The 14986-nt window shown below is 31.2% G+C and overlaps 1 protein-coding gene across 6 annotated transcripts in view; it reads right to left on the reverse strand.

Annotated features, from left to right (window-relative positions):
- Window positions 1–14986, reverse strand: part of LOC139499525 (sodium- and chloride-dependent taurine transporter-like) — a 57163-nt gene that overhangs the window by 15421 nt on the left and 26756 nt on the right. For all 6 annotated transcript variants that reach the window (XM_071288236.1, XM_071288240.1, XM_071288235.1 and 3 more), the window contains exons 3-4: window positions 1872–2052; window positions 100–231 (exon numbers count right to left, since the gene is read on the reverse strand). In XM_071288236.1, coding sequence (XP_071144337.1) covers window positions 100–231; window positions 1872–2025 — 286 coding nt within the window. In that variant the 5' untranslated portion in view covers window positions 2026–2052. The remainder of the gene's footprint in view (window positions 1–99; window positions 232–1871; window positions 2053–14986) is intronic.

Consider the following 14986-nt stretch of genomic DNA (forward strand, 5'->3'; position numbering starts at 1 on the left):
ACTAACTAAATTTACAGGGTGGAGGGTAAAAAATTGCATAAATACAAAGACCTAAAGGTTCATTAAAGCTGTTTTTTTTTAATAAATTCTCAAAATTACCTTGAAATATTGGACATATTTTCCATGCATTTAGGCCAGCAACGCCCATGAATTGCCCAACGCATACTTCTAAATAAAACAATGGTATTCCGCCAACAATGCAACATATAAAGTACGGAATCATAAAAGCTCCTGTAAAAAACAAAATTGTTATAAAGATAATTGATATGAAACAATAGTAACATGTGAACATACAGTTGCAGGTAAAACAAATATCATTAAAGTTGGTTTATTAAGTCCAGATGATTTGCCAAGATTCAAGGATGTCGAGTTTTAATTAAAGCCGCACGTGAATAATTGCAATTCAAATGATATACATTTACAGCTATATTAGATACATGATGTAACGAATTTCATTAAAAGTATAGTAATTCTTAAAAAAATATAAAAAAAACTTTTGAAATAAAACTTATTTATGAGATACGGTTCAACCTTGAAACATGTGCACAACACTTACCTTAGGTTTTCATTTTTTTTAATTCTATTATCAATGGATTCACGATATGTTTCAAATATATCTTTACATGAGTGTAAAAGACATAATATATTGAAAATCCGGTTTTCTTAACACCTGTTTTATTTGAATTTTTGTGGTTGGTTATGTTGTGTTTTTACTAATGTTATTACTTTTATAATTTGTTCATTATCTGATGTAACCAAATACGGAAAATCAGTATTTTACATAAGGAAGGTTGAATTCAATATCGTTAAATGAAAACAAATATGTTATAATCAGTTTCATATTGAACGAAATGAACACTTTTATAAATCTTGTACGTCTAAGGTGCGTAATGAATATAAATTCATCGATCAAGCTCAAATCTAAACATTAATAAGCCAGTTCATAAGTACTAAAAACGCTGTAACTTTAAAGAATGTACTACACAAATAACACCAGCAAAGTATACAAATTCATCAACGGCCAAATTTCCCTGAGGCAGTTTATGAATGACAAATAGATATAGGTTACAAATGATGTCAGTTGCGAAGTACTGACCACTGAGCTGATATAACCCGGTGAGAATAACAACCCACTAGCAGTAATATCATATGTGAATGCATTAACTACTTATATAATTAGCGAGGTTAACACATGTATTGGATTTGCCATTATAACCACAGGATATTGTTGTACTGTTCGGTTGATTAAGTGGAAGAATATATTCTGAGGCAGATTTTATATCATTATCATGAAAATTAATAAAGATACAAAAATATCACATCACATCAATACTAAAAATCCGTGAAAATTCAAAAAAAGAAAGTCCCTAATCAAATGGCAAAACCTAAAGTTCTAACACATCAAACAAATGAATACCAGCAGTCATACTTTTTTCTCAGTACATGCATTTTCTTATGCAGTAATCATGTTTACAATATTAAGTAATGCTAAACATTAAACATCTTAAAACATAGTATTCCAAGTTACAACATAGCTTTTTTTCCAAATTGCATTTACAAGTGTGAATTTATCAAACAAATCAAGAAATATGTGAAAACGATTATGCTGTTACTACGATGCCATTTAATTTTGGATTTTTTTTCATAGTTTCATAGCAAAATTATAGTGTTCATTACATATTTTTTTACAACTCCAAAGTATGTAATGAAATAAGAATACTTACAGTTACATGTTAAATTATCAAATATCTACATCCAGACATGGTTCAAAAACTGTTAACTTCATTGGTAATTTTTTAATTAAAAAGCAATCCTACTTTTAAATAACATCACTGTTCAATTCATAATTTGTTGAACAGTACTGTACTTACCCCCGCCGTTCTTGTAACACAAATAAGGAAAGCGCCAAACATTACCAAGTCCCACAGAAAATCCTATACATGCTAACAAAAAGTCAAAACGTCTACTCCACGTCTCTCGTTTTTTTATTCCTCCTTTTTCTTTAACATGACCACCTTCTCCCATCTTGACTCTATTGCAGATAAGTTTAATCTAAATGAAATGATAATGTGTACAATAAGACAAATTGTTGACAACTCTCATTTATAATAGAGGTTCATTCATCGTACACAACAGTAACACCTGTATTAACCGAATTTGTTATTGGCTACTGTAAAACCTGTGTACATATAGCACACTATTGATATTATAATTTTCCATTGGCTACTGTGAAACTTTGTGTACATAGATTATTTGTATATAACACTTTTAACATTATAGTGTTCCATCACCCGAATTAAAAATGTTGTTTTTTTCTTAAGATAATTTGATTTAATTTTTATTATTAAAGATAAAGTAAGTTGTTCAAACATATATTGAAATAACATGAACATGAAGTTTCAACTAATTTGTGTAATCTGCAAAAGAAATCTGTAAGTTAGAAAAAAATATTAAAACTAGTGTTTGACATATTTGTCGGGGGTCTTTATTGCTTCTAATACTTTTATATTTGGTAATTGTTCAGTTGTACAGTCAGCTCTAGTCTGTTTAACATATATCTGATAATTGTATTGTTTGCAATCATACCACATCTTCCTACTTCTATTTTATTCTGTACACATTCCATTTATTGAATTGTAATTAATGTTAAAGGTCTTTAATTATACAACTAAACCATAGAATATGGGGCAATATATATAGACAATCAATTACAGCGCAAACATCAAATAATATTAGCGGATCGATCAATGCTTTTGTTTCAAAATAAGTAACAACACAGTCATGCAGTTTCTCTCGTCTAAATATACAGTTAAATACGTCGATATTCTTCTGAATCATTTCGTTTGTAGAGAGATTAACGCAAGCCGTAGATAAGCAAACATATCTTGATTAGTCTACAAATCCATTTTATTATTTCAATATAATGAATGATAAGGTTAACGTTAGTTAGTAAATGAACAATTATCAGAAGTTTGGATTATGTTTGATTGATCGAAAACTTTTTAACACATTATAGAACACTCAATGTAGAGATGAGGGGCATAAAGGGATGGGGGTATCTGCACGGAAGAAAGCGAAATAACATTGCCATATAACGATTAACGAACATTTAAAAGTGTTTTCCACGTTGATCGTTTTACTGATTTCACGGAACACGATGAATAACGAACCTTTGTCACGGCTGCACATGAAATAAAAATGGCAAAACACGTTGCACGAGAAAAAACCTTTACCACCCTCATAGATGGATATTTGATAACTGTATCTTATCGACATTTACCCCACGCCTATTTTATTCATAATGAAATGGCAATTGAACTTATTTAAATTGGATGTATTAAAAATGAAAAGATATCAAGTATGATAAAAGACATGATAGGTACATTAAGCCTAAATTACTTTTGCGGTAAAACCTGCCTATTGTTTGTCAGATGTACATGAAAATTATACGAAAAGGTGTCCATTTATTTGAAATATAGCGTTTGATCTCTTTCACAATTGTATTTGTATGTATCGCATGAATGTTAATAAAAATAGATTTTTGCATCATTAAACGAAATGCACGTTGCGTGCATGCATACAACAGCAGGTTTCTGAATGATTAAACAAATTGCACTTGATTAGGATTTAAACGCGTTTCAAACTTAATTTCTGCATTCTAAATTGATGTTGCACATTTTGACATTAAAAATGCCAGTTCATATGGCTATTTTGAAATATGTGCAGCTATATTTAAATCCTTTGACATTAATTGTTAAGAAATGTGTCAACAAACATTTATACTGAAAGACTCTGTACCATGTATACTTTGGATCAATTTATCTACGTGGGTACCAATTTTCGTGGATTGAGGAAAACTTGCAGATTCGTGGATATTTAATTTCGTGATTTTGGCTAAGTCTGCATACATCCCTTTAGAAAGTTTGTAATTCATTGAACATTTAAATTTGTGGTTCCCCTGTACCCACGAAATCCAAAAAAGTTAGTATCCAGCTATAATTAATGAATCCCCAGTATCAATACTTTTCAAACATATAAAACATTCCAATGTTTTACTTAGACATTTTACAAATTGCCATGCAGACTTCATATTTCAAGTATGAAAAGACAATTGCAATTTAACAAAGGCAAACGTCACAAACAAAACTTGAACATCATATAATAACGATTTAAAGTGTTTTGGTCTTTGTAACATAAAACATTTAATTGATGGTTTTAAAAGGAAAGTCTGTTGTTCAATACATTCTGCAAAATTATTGAAATAGGTATAGATTCATCATTCGTAATTGTTTTCTAATAAGTAATGGTATCATGTAAGCGATGCATTAATAGAGGGAGATACATATAGATTTTGTTATGCGTTTACTTTACTACATTGGTTAGAGGTATAGGGGAGGGTTGAGATCTCACAAACATGTTTAACCCCGCCGCATTTTTGCGTCTGTCCCAAGTCAGGAGCCTCTGGCCTTTGTTAGTCTTGTATTATTTTAATTTTAGTTTCTTGTGTACAATTTGGAAATTAGTATGGCGTTCATTATCACTGGACTAGTATATATTTGTTTAGGGGCCAGCTGAAGGACGCCTCCGGGTGCGGGAATTTCTCGCTACATTGAAGACCTGTTGGTGACCCTCTGCTGTTGTTTTTTATTTGGGCGGGTTGTTGTCTCTTTGACACATTCCCCATTTCCATTCTCAATTTTATTTGTTTGTTGCCTTTGTTTGTTAACTACGATCCCCATCCCTTTTCACGACTTTGATCTTCCGAATTATACTGTTTACTGGGTTTGCAATAACATTAGCAACACAACGGATACCACATGTGAAACAAGATCTGCTAACCCGTCAAAAGCACCTAAGATTACCCCCAGTTTTGGTGAGGTTTCGTGTTACTTAATCTTTAGTTTTTCTATCTTTGTGTCTTGTGAACTATTATTATCTGTTTGGTTTTTTTTTTCTCTTTTAGTCGTGGAGTTGTCCATTTATTTTCGCTATGGTATCTTTTGCCCCGTCTGTCTCATATTCACTAGTTTACAAAAGTTAGACGTCGAATGACTACGAATACAGTAAGGTTTTAACACAAGCATCATCTGGAGTGTTCACAAGTATTATTTTGGCAGATTTATCAAAAATATTTTATTAACAGAATTTAACAACTTGTCGTTTTCTTTATAAAACAAATATGTCACTTTTGAACGCTTAAATTTGGAACATAGGCTTAGTGTTGTTAATTATGTCTTAGTGACGATTAACCCAACTCCCTTCTATGTATATTCCAAATAGCAATTTATTAATTGTAAATGGAAAACTAAGAATGACCAGATAAAAAGTTTTTTTTAAGACATTAAAGATACTATGAATTTACCCTACATTACAAATAGCAATTAATGATCTGCAAACTTTAAAAATGTCAAGATGAAAATTTTTTCTACACATTAAAGATACTATAAACTTTTACCCTACATTACCTCTGCAGTAAAACATTCCAATAACGTTTATATGGAAATGATATGAGGAGGTATCCATTTATATGAAATATGTCAATTGATCTTTTTTACATTTGCATTTGTCTGTGTTGCATATAAACACTGGTTTTTCAATGATTGAATTAAATCCCCTTGATTTTGATTTAAACACATTAAAACTTAATAAATACAATGTATGAATACTTAACTAATGTTACACAGTTTGACATTAATAATGCCAGTTCATAAGGCTATTGTTAAATATGTATATTTATTTAAATAAAAAGACTGATCGTTTGACATGTGTGACTTTTAAATCTTTATTTAAAGATAACTCTACATTTAAACTTTTCAAATAGGCCAAGCATTCCACATGTTATAGTCAAATGTTTTACAAATCTCAATTGAGACTTTATATTTGAAGACGATAACAAACAAAACTTCTCCAGACAACAATAACACAACTAGAGATCATCTGTAAATTAGTTAGTTAAATAATTTTAATTATCTTGTTCTTTAAAATAACAAAAGTTATATTTTGATAGGAAAGGCGTCTATGTAAAAAGATTGGAAAACTTAATCAAAATAGGTCCGTTTTTGGAAACTTTTGTTGAGAATTGAAAATGATTTAAATTTTTTTTTTTTTTATCTACGACAATAAACACATTCCGGTGTACCGTGTTTTGTTCCTATTTGAATTCCCCTATTCTCTCGTATTTATTAGGTTGATTGATCTTTTATTCATCAATTAACGAAAGATAAACTTATGAACCTTAAAAAAAAAAGAGAAGATTGACACTAGAGGGACATTGAAACTTATAAGTCGATAATAAACTGACAACGCCAGGGCTAAAAAAGAAAATACCAACAGACAAATAACAATATAAACACAATATTAAAAACTCAAGACTGAGCAACACGAACCTACCAAATTCTGGGGATTATCTCCTGTGCCCTGGAAGGGTAAGCAGATTCTGCTCCATATTTGGCACACATCATGTCTAACTTGAATGAATTTTCAATATCTTGCTCTATGTGGATTTTGGAAATAAATTGCGGAGTTCTTTCAACAGAGGTCTAATAAAAAGTGCAAATACGTAAACGAGAACATTTAAGACATCTTAGTTATTCCTATTGCTTAAGGAATGACTGTAATATTTTTTCTGTCTATGAAGAAATAACATAAAAAATTTGGTGCACACTGAATAACGCACGTAGCGGGTTATTTTACAGTGTGCACCACATTTTTTATGTTATTTGGAAAAGACAGAAAAAATATTAATCATTTCTTTTAATTTAATTCTAAATTCCATTTTAAACCGTAGAAAACCATGAAAAAAAGTTGATGACGTCACGGTCACATGACTAAATTATGTCTATGGGCTCATAAAAAAATAATGTCAGCCAATCAGAAGACGCGTTACATCCAAAATTAAATGATATCAAGATTGAACCTGGAAAGTTGTGTGCTTGTCATTGAGAAAACAACGGTAGGTGTTTCGTTCTCCTGAGAACAGACGCAGCAGTACCATGCATTCAATAAGACAATGTTTTACATCATAAAAGAATAAAGTTTTGCTAGGTTTTGGATTTATAGATATATTTCGTGACTATCTTATTATTTTTCTTAACGGATGGTCCCTCGACATTGAAGATCAATCATGTAGAAATGAAAAACGGGCATGTAACAGACTGTGTACGATGTGTCTGACCTATATCAATGGGCTGTGTACAAGATCATAACTCAGTCTGGAAAAACATGTTTATTTGTTAGATATCATTGACCGTTTCACTGTTCCGGGTCGGAGCCTTATCAAGCTAACTATGGATATTGCTTACTACTATAATTGTTTACATCTATATGTGGTGGTATATTTTGGATAGGTGTTGCATTTTCATACCATGCTTCTGTCTGTTATTAATATTATTGCAGTCTGATTGTGAATGTATGTCCCCGTGTATAACACGGAATCCAATTTCCATTTCCACTACCAACTTACGTACAAGCAAGTAAAAAAGTTGTCTACGAATAAATAGCTGGCAACAAAAGGTTGGTGTAAAATGATATATGTTTCCAGACAAATGCTATTTTGCTTCTTAAAATGAACAAAATTTGGTAAATGTACCGAACACTTTGAAAACTAACATTTAAAACTAACCCTTTAGAATTTGGACAATATTTATCCATATACAGTTTTCCTTGTTATCGTTTCTCTCTTCAAATCGTAAAAGGCATCGTTAATTGTTTTTTTTTAAACCAACATTATCATTGCTTCCATAGTATGATATTTTTATATATATGGTCACATGATTTAAATTGTTTCCCTCATTTTCTGTGCGATATAAATTGTATATCAGTTTACCTTATTAAATATCAGTCGAAAAGACCTCGAATCTTTTAGCATTGGGTCATTGGGCCGTAAGTTCAATAAAACCACAATTATCATATTGAAGATAAATAATACATATAATAATATGTTGTGTGAGTGCCAATAACACAACTTCAAATCCAGGTCACAATATGTAAAAGTAGACAAGTATAGGTCAAAGTACAATCTTCAATTAAAACTTTTTTTGTTCCATTATGGTTTAAATAAATAGCTAAATCTGTACAATTTTAATCATTTAAAAGTGTTTTTAACAATTCTAAAGTTGTCTGTTGAAAATCAATTATCAATTATTACGACTAGTTAACCCATGAATTTAGTGTTAAATCACAATCTATAGAAACTATTAAAGAAGAAAAATAATGGATTTGAAAGTCTAGCCGTAACTGTGTTCTATACATATTTTTGTAAACGGTCATTTACTATACGAAAAATTCTTGAAATCGGTATATCTTCAACATTTGAGAGTAGGGTAACAGAAGTTTATATATACAAAATGTTTACTATGGTACTATATATACTTATAATGGAAGATATTAACATGCAAAGTAAGAGAATTGTGCAAATGATGATACAAGCATGAAAATTAACACGAAGCATCATTTGTATATACTTTTTACGAAAAAAAACTGCTGGCCATAAAAAAATAATCAGAAGGTGGCCACCACCTTTTCTAAAATAGCTGTTTATTTCCAGGTTTTAAAATACATGTTTTTCTTGAAAACGATTTCTTTTGGACTTGTTTTATAATAAAATATTATCAGATTTGGTGACTACCTTCTTTTCATGTGACATATATACTAGAAACGAATATTTGACATGTTAAGGGTTTGCGCATGGCAAAAAATGTTACAAAAACATTTTAACTATTCACTTTATACTTAGCACTTTTGGATTTTTAATGACGTTATGAATTTGTTTAATACCATTGTTGAGGTTATGATATACATGGATTTAACAATTTCGGGCATCCGCAAACTATTTATAGACATATATATAAGTCCAAACAATACGAAGATCTTTTAAAGCAAATGCTTAACGAAAGAGAATTTGCTTTTTATAACCAGATAAAAAAGAACAATTCCCTACAAAAAGTGTGAAATGAAACTGGTAACCGTTTTGTCAAAAGCAAAGCTGAAGAACCTGAAAAGTGATTGCGAACTCTTTTATTTTCTTTAATTTCTTGTCAAAGTAGTCAGTTTGATCTACAGATTTTTTCCCCATGAAAACCAAAATGTCTTTGTCTCAGAATGTCAATTTAAGCAGTGGTATTAAATCACAGCAATGGGTATACTTGAGACATTTTACAGATCCAAATTCTGACGCATTTGTCGTTTGTGGAGCAGCAATAGTTTATTCCAGTCCACCACGTGGGGCAACATCTTTGATGATCAAGCCTTTTAACCTAAAATCTTGCAACGATAAGTATCCAAGAGTAGACATTGTAATTGATGTTTCTTAAGTGAATGATTTAAAGGCTTAGACGAGAAAAAAAAAGTTACTGGTGCTAGAATGACAGTTGTTGGTTCTGTAACACGCCAAGGGTTCGGAGTAGTTTTCTCTGTAAAGATGACAACAAAACGGATCTGTCGACATAATTGCTTCTTCAGTGATTTATAAAAATGCTTATGTTACTCAAGGTGAATGTATTCTTTGCAATTTCAATACGGATACCTATCAGCTTTCTCCTTGTAACAATGAAGAAACAGATACACGGATGATTATCCATGATAAGCATGCTGCTGAAAATGATTGTAAAAAGTAATTTTAAGTAGTACCAACACAGATGTAGTTGTATTAGAAATTGTAGCACTTGCCAGATAAGGTGCGGACAAATTGTGAATAGGTTTTTGAAGGAATGAAGGCTTTCTATTGCTTCCTCTACATGTCATAGCAAATTCCTTTGGTCCTCGTTTAGTTGTTCTTCCTTTCTAGCATGCATTTAATGGGCGTGACACTGTGTCTGCATTTCATGGTAAAGTGAAGAGGTCAGCTCGGCATACATGGAAAGTATTCCCAGATGTAACGGACGTTTTTGTCCCGCTTTTGTATTAAAACACAGACACAGACATTGATAACATAGAAGCATTTGTTTGCATCATGTATGGCAGCATCAACATTTGCTGTTAACGAGGGACGATTTAAATCGGCTGCAAGGAAGCAGCGGCTTTATGATTCTATTATGACTAACGGGAGGTTATCTTCTGGATTACATCAAAAGAGAAGCATATCAAGGTGGATATGTTTGGGCTCATCTGGCTTATGCATTCGACAGGTCGATGTTTCCTTTAGTTAAATAAAGGAAAATTTAAAAACAATGACAGTTGGAAACCAAAATGGATTTCTTTGACTGCCGTTGCATCCTGGTTTCAGGATTGAAACCTGAATGCAAGAAATCAAGCTGTGTGGGTAACAGTAAATGCTACCGTTCAGGCCTTCCGTGTACATGTTTGTGTATATATTGGTAATTTTCAGATAATTATAAGATATGCAACCTGTATATATGCATTTAAATTGAACAAAGACATTGATATCTCTTGTAAAGTTGACTGAAATGATAAAATTGACATTTTCCACGTTGTTGCCGCTATTTTGGAACCAGAAGTAACTTTTTACTTGATGTATGTATTGTTTTGTCGTTCTTTAGGAACTTAAATTGAAATTTTATCAAAACTTACATCGGATTATACCTATAATATAAAAAAGAAGATGTGGTATGATTGCCAATGAGACAACTATCCACAAAAGACCAAAATGACACAGACATGAACAAGTATAGGTCACCGTACGGCCGTCAACAATGAACAAAGCCCATACCGCATAGTGAGCTATAAAATGCCCCGATAAAACAATTTAAAACAATTAAAACGAGAAAACTAACGGCCATATTTATGTAAAAAATGAACGAAAAACAAATATGTAACACATAAACAAACGACAACCACTGAATTACAGGCTCCTGACTTTGGACAGGCACATATATAAAACATGTGGCGGGGTTTAACATGTTAGCGGGATCCCAACCCTCCCCTAACCTGGGACAGTGGTATAACAGTACAACATAACAACGAACCTTAAAATTCAGTTGAAAAAGGCTTAACTCATCAGATGGACAAAAATACAAGTGGACGTGGCCCGTACTTATACATCCCGACACATAAAGACACAATGAACAGATCTGAGAGTACTCGCAGTTATCTGACAGCTAGTTCAAAGCCACTAACAACTAATAAAAAAAATCATGCAACTAAAACTAAATTATCAATCCGTACACATCCAACATCCAATTGATTTAATGTGAAGACGTCATAAACAACAAGAGAAAAGCATGACCTTGTGCAATGCCAAGTTACAGGTATCGACATATTGTAGATCCATGAATATGTATATACATATAACATACTAGGAATATTTAGTAAGCTTTTAATTTACTGATAACAAAATCAATATTTATACCAATGAAAACAACTTTAAAAGGATTTACGAAATGTAGCCAATTGGATATGACGCCATTTCCAAATGAGCAGTGGCTATTTTGAAGAGAAAAAAAAATTTATGGCCAGCAGCTGATTTCTTTTAATTAACATTTCGTCAACCTATATACCAAATTTAATGCTTTTATCTTGATTTTCACAATCATGTCCATAATATCTACCACTATTAAGTATAAATGTACGTGATTGCATACGATATAAACAAATAACAAACAATGTCGTATTTTATTTGTATAAAACAAAAATTGATAAGGCTTTGTAATACGTACAAATACAACGAGATTGAAAGAAAATTAAAAATTAAATGGAAGGTAAATCATTTTTAAATAATTAAAAATATGCTAGTAGTTCAAATGAGGTTATAATAGTATTTGCAGCAGATTTTAAATTTGGAAACAGGAATAAACCGGACAAAATGCATTTAAGAGATGCAATAATTGTCATGTTTAACAAATGGTCTAGTAATAAATGGAAATTTATTTAAAAAATTGATGCACAAGATTATTGAGATTACAAAAAAATGCACGAAGGTGTATCTCTTTATTACAAGAAACGATATCTTTTCCCGTGGGATTTTCAATCTGCTCTTATAAAATGCAATTTCAGAGTGATAAAGGTTCATGAGAAGTAGAATTTTGTCGAGCACTGTGATCTGGTAGACATTTGTAAACAATACAGCGTAATAGACGGATCGATTTATTTGCATAAGTAGCGAACAACAACAGCGTAAGTAACTTGTAAGTTTAGTTGGCCTCATGCAGTGACCATGACCTTGAATTAATTAATGTCATTGATATTGATTCAGAAAGATGAAAATATATAAACCAATAAAGTGGCCCCTACACATTGAAGATTCAGTCAGCTTTTAATTGAGATCATCTGTGAACGTTTTACAGTCGAAATCGGTTTTTGAATCTATATGTAAAATGAATAATTTGATGTTAGGAATTTTACAGGAGTGAAAATAATCAATCAAACAAATAATGGAATTATTAATCAGATTAAACAAATTTTCAAGAAAAGAGTATTTTGACAAGTTTATTTGAAAGAAATAGACACAAGAGATCTTTTTTTTTACGCAAACCATTATTCATTTTGATTTTCTTGGTAACTTCAATGGCTTGTCTATATCTTGGAAAATCAACAAAGGCATTTTTTTATGTCATTTCGAATAATCAAAAACAAATATAACAGGAATTCTTTATAAATCAATTCGTATACCTTTTTAAACAGGAGTTAATCATGAAATGAGCGTTGATGACGTCATGGTCACATGAAAAAATAGAGCCCATAAACGAAAAAACTTCAGCAAATCAGAACGCGCGTTACATCCAAAATCAAATTATTGATACATGCATTGTAAATCAACTCGTTATGGCGTGCGTAACACGTATAAGGTACAACTTCACCATCTAGAACACATGATTTATAGCTTTTATGAGCAGGAACCACCTATCAAGGACAACATGATAGGAAAAAGTAAGATCACAAAAATACTGAACTTAGAGGAAAATCAATTCGGAAAGTCCATAATCACATGGCAAAATCAAATAACAAAACACATCAAAACCGAATGGACATGAACTGTCATATTCCTGACTTGGTACATGCATTTTCAAATGTAGAAAATGGTGGATTAAGGTGGCTCGGGCGTATTCGAAGTTTCTATCAGAAGTGCCGTATTTTTGGTTATTTTATTCTTTAAAGAAAATGAATCAAATTGGTCGAAAAAAAATAGGGGGTCACGGACCATTTAAGCTCGATATTTTACTTTTAAACAGGTATGTAAAAGGGACCATTTTTCAATGAAATGATAGGGGAAATAGAGGTGTTGATATATTTTTTTCGGAATATAAAAAAAAACGTTCTATGACAATTGTTCCAAATCTGTAATATGAAAAGCTGGAATACAGCTTCAAAGAATGAGCCAATAAAAAACATAGGTCACCGATAAGGAAAAAGAAATATTTTGCCTTACAACCCAAATTTTGGCGGGAAAATGGTAAAAATGGGTGAAATGTCATTTTGACCCTTTAAAAAATACCGATAATAACGAAAATATTCTATTAGTCATATAACTACAATGATTTAATATTTCTAATCAATCAAAATATTAAAATAAATTACGACAAATAGTTTTGTAATTCATGCGTGAAAATATGCGCAGTCGAATAGTCCCGAGCCACCTTAAACCTGGTTTTATAGCGCTAACCCTCTCACTTTGATGACAGTCTCCTCAAATTCCGTTATATTTACATTGATGCGTAAACTAAACAGACACAATAAATAAAATAGTCAAAATATGGGTACATCAGTCATCATCGTATAACAATTTTAAAAGGGGACAATTTAACAGAACACAAAAACATCTATATACAAACACATTCATTGATTTGTGTGTCTTACGTCAGAATTTTTTTTATACGTCACATAAATTTGTCGTTCAATGTGCATGCAAACAATTTTAAAATTTACATAGGCAATGTTAGCATGTAGGGTTAAAAAATCAAAAGTATGTAAGAATAAATATCAGAAATAGACCGAGAAACATAATCCCTGAAATCTCGTATCGACAAGGAGATTTAAACTCTATTTGCAGGCTTTTCTGGATTGTTCATACATAAAATGGAAAGTTCACATTTTTGAATCCTAACTCAAAACTTGAACCAAGACGAAGACTAACTTTGTTCATTGAGAAGTCTAGTAAATCATTAACAATAGATCGTGATTTTATAAAGTAATTTCCCTGTACTGTTGTCTAGCAAAAAAAGAACTTTAAGGATTTCCATATTTATTTTAGAAGTTATTTGTGTGTAAACTTGATTGTTGACTCTTTAACTTCCTCGTATACCCGCAAATAAACAAAATCTGAAAGAACGGAGATGGAACAGATATTTCTGTTCATTTCTAACTTTTCAAATCATAAAATATTCTAAAATCAAAAGGTTATAACAGGCTTAATTTGAAGTTAAATTAGTACCAACCTAAGCAAAAACAATAAACCAAACAGACATATTTAAAAAAAAAACTCATTAGAAAAGACAAAATACAATGGAACAATAAAAAAAGGTAAGTTGAATTTCACGTTAGCGTTTGTTTGCGATTTTGCTTACTTAAAAAAAGTAAAATCTTTGCTGTATTCAATATTACCCCTCGAAACTTCATTTAACATATACAAAAGCATTACAATTAGCAGTAAAATCTTCTAAAAGGCTTAAGTGTCTATCGCAACAAAAGATTATCTACCACAAACGAGAAAATGTTCAATATATATAATTGTCTGGTGCACACATATATTTGCACTTGAATGCATATGGTTTGCAGTGTATTGATTTCGACAACGTTAGCGATAGGTGTATTGATTTTATTGAATAACAAACACGTTGTATGTGCATGTAAACTCTTTAAACCAAAATCACACAGATTTATAACTCTACATGTATGTGTACCTAACAAAGTTCAAATAAACGTTAACATTCAAAAATTACCTCTAATCAGTACTAAAAACTACTAAAGAATATAAAATCAATTGTAACAAACAATATAAGCCAAACTCTATTATGTAATTTACAATCCTATCGGATTTACTTAGATATAGCAGACGTTTTGTTTGCTGAATAATCAGTTTTGTTAACCTAATCTG

The sequence above is a fragment of the Mytilus edulis genome, chromosome 12 (assembly GCF_963676685.1).
Source record: "Mytilus edulis chromosome 12, xbMytEdul2.2, whole genome shotgun sequence".
Classification (NCBI taxonomy): Eukaryota; Metazoa; Mollusca; class Bivalvia; order Mytilida; family Mytilidae; genus Mytilus; species Mytilus edulis.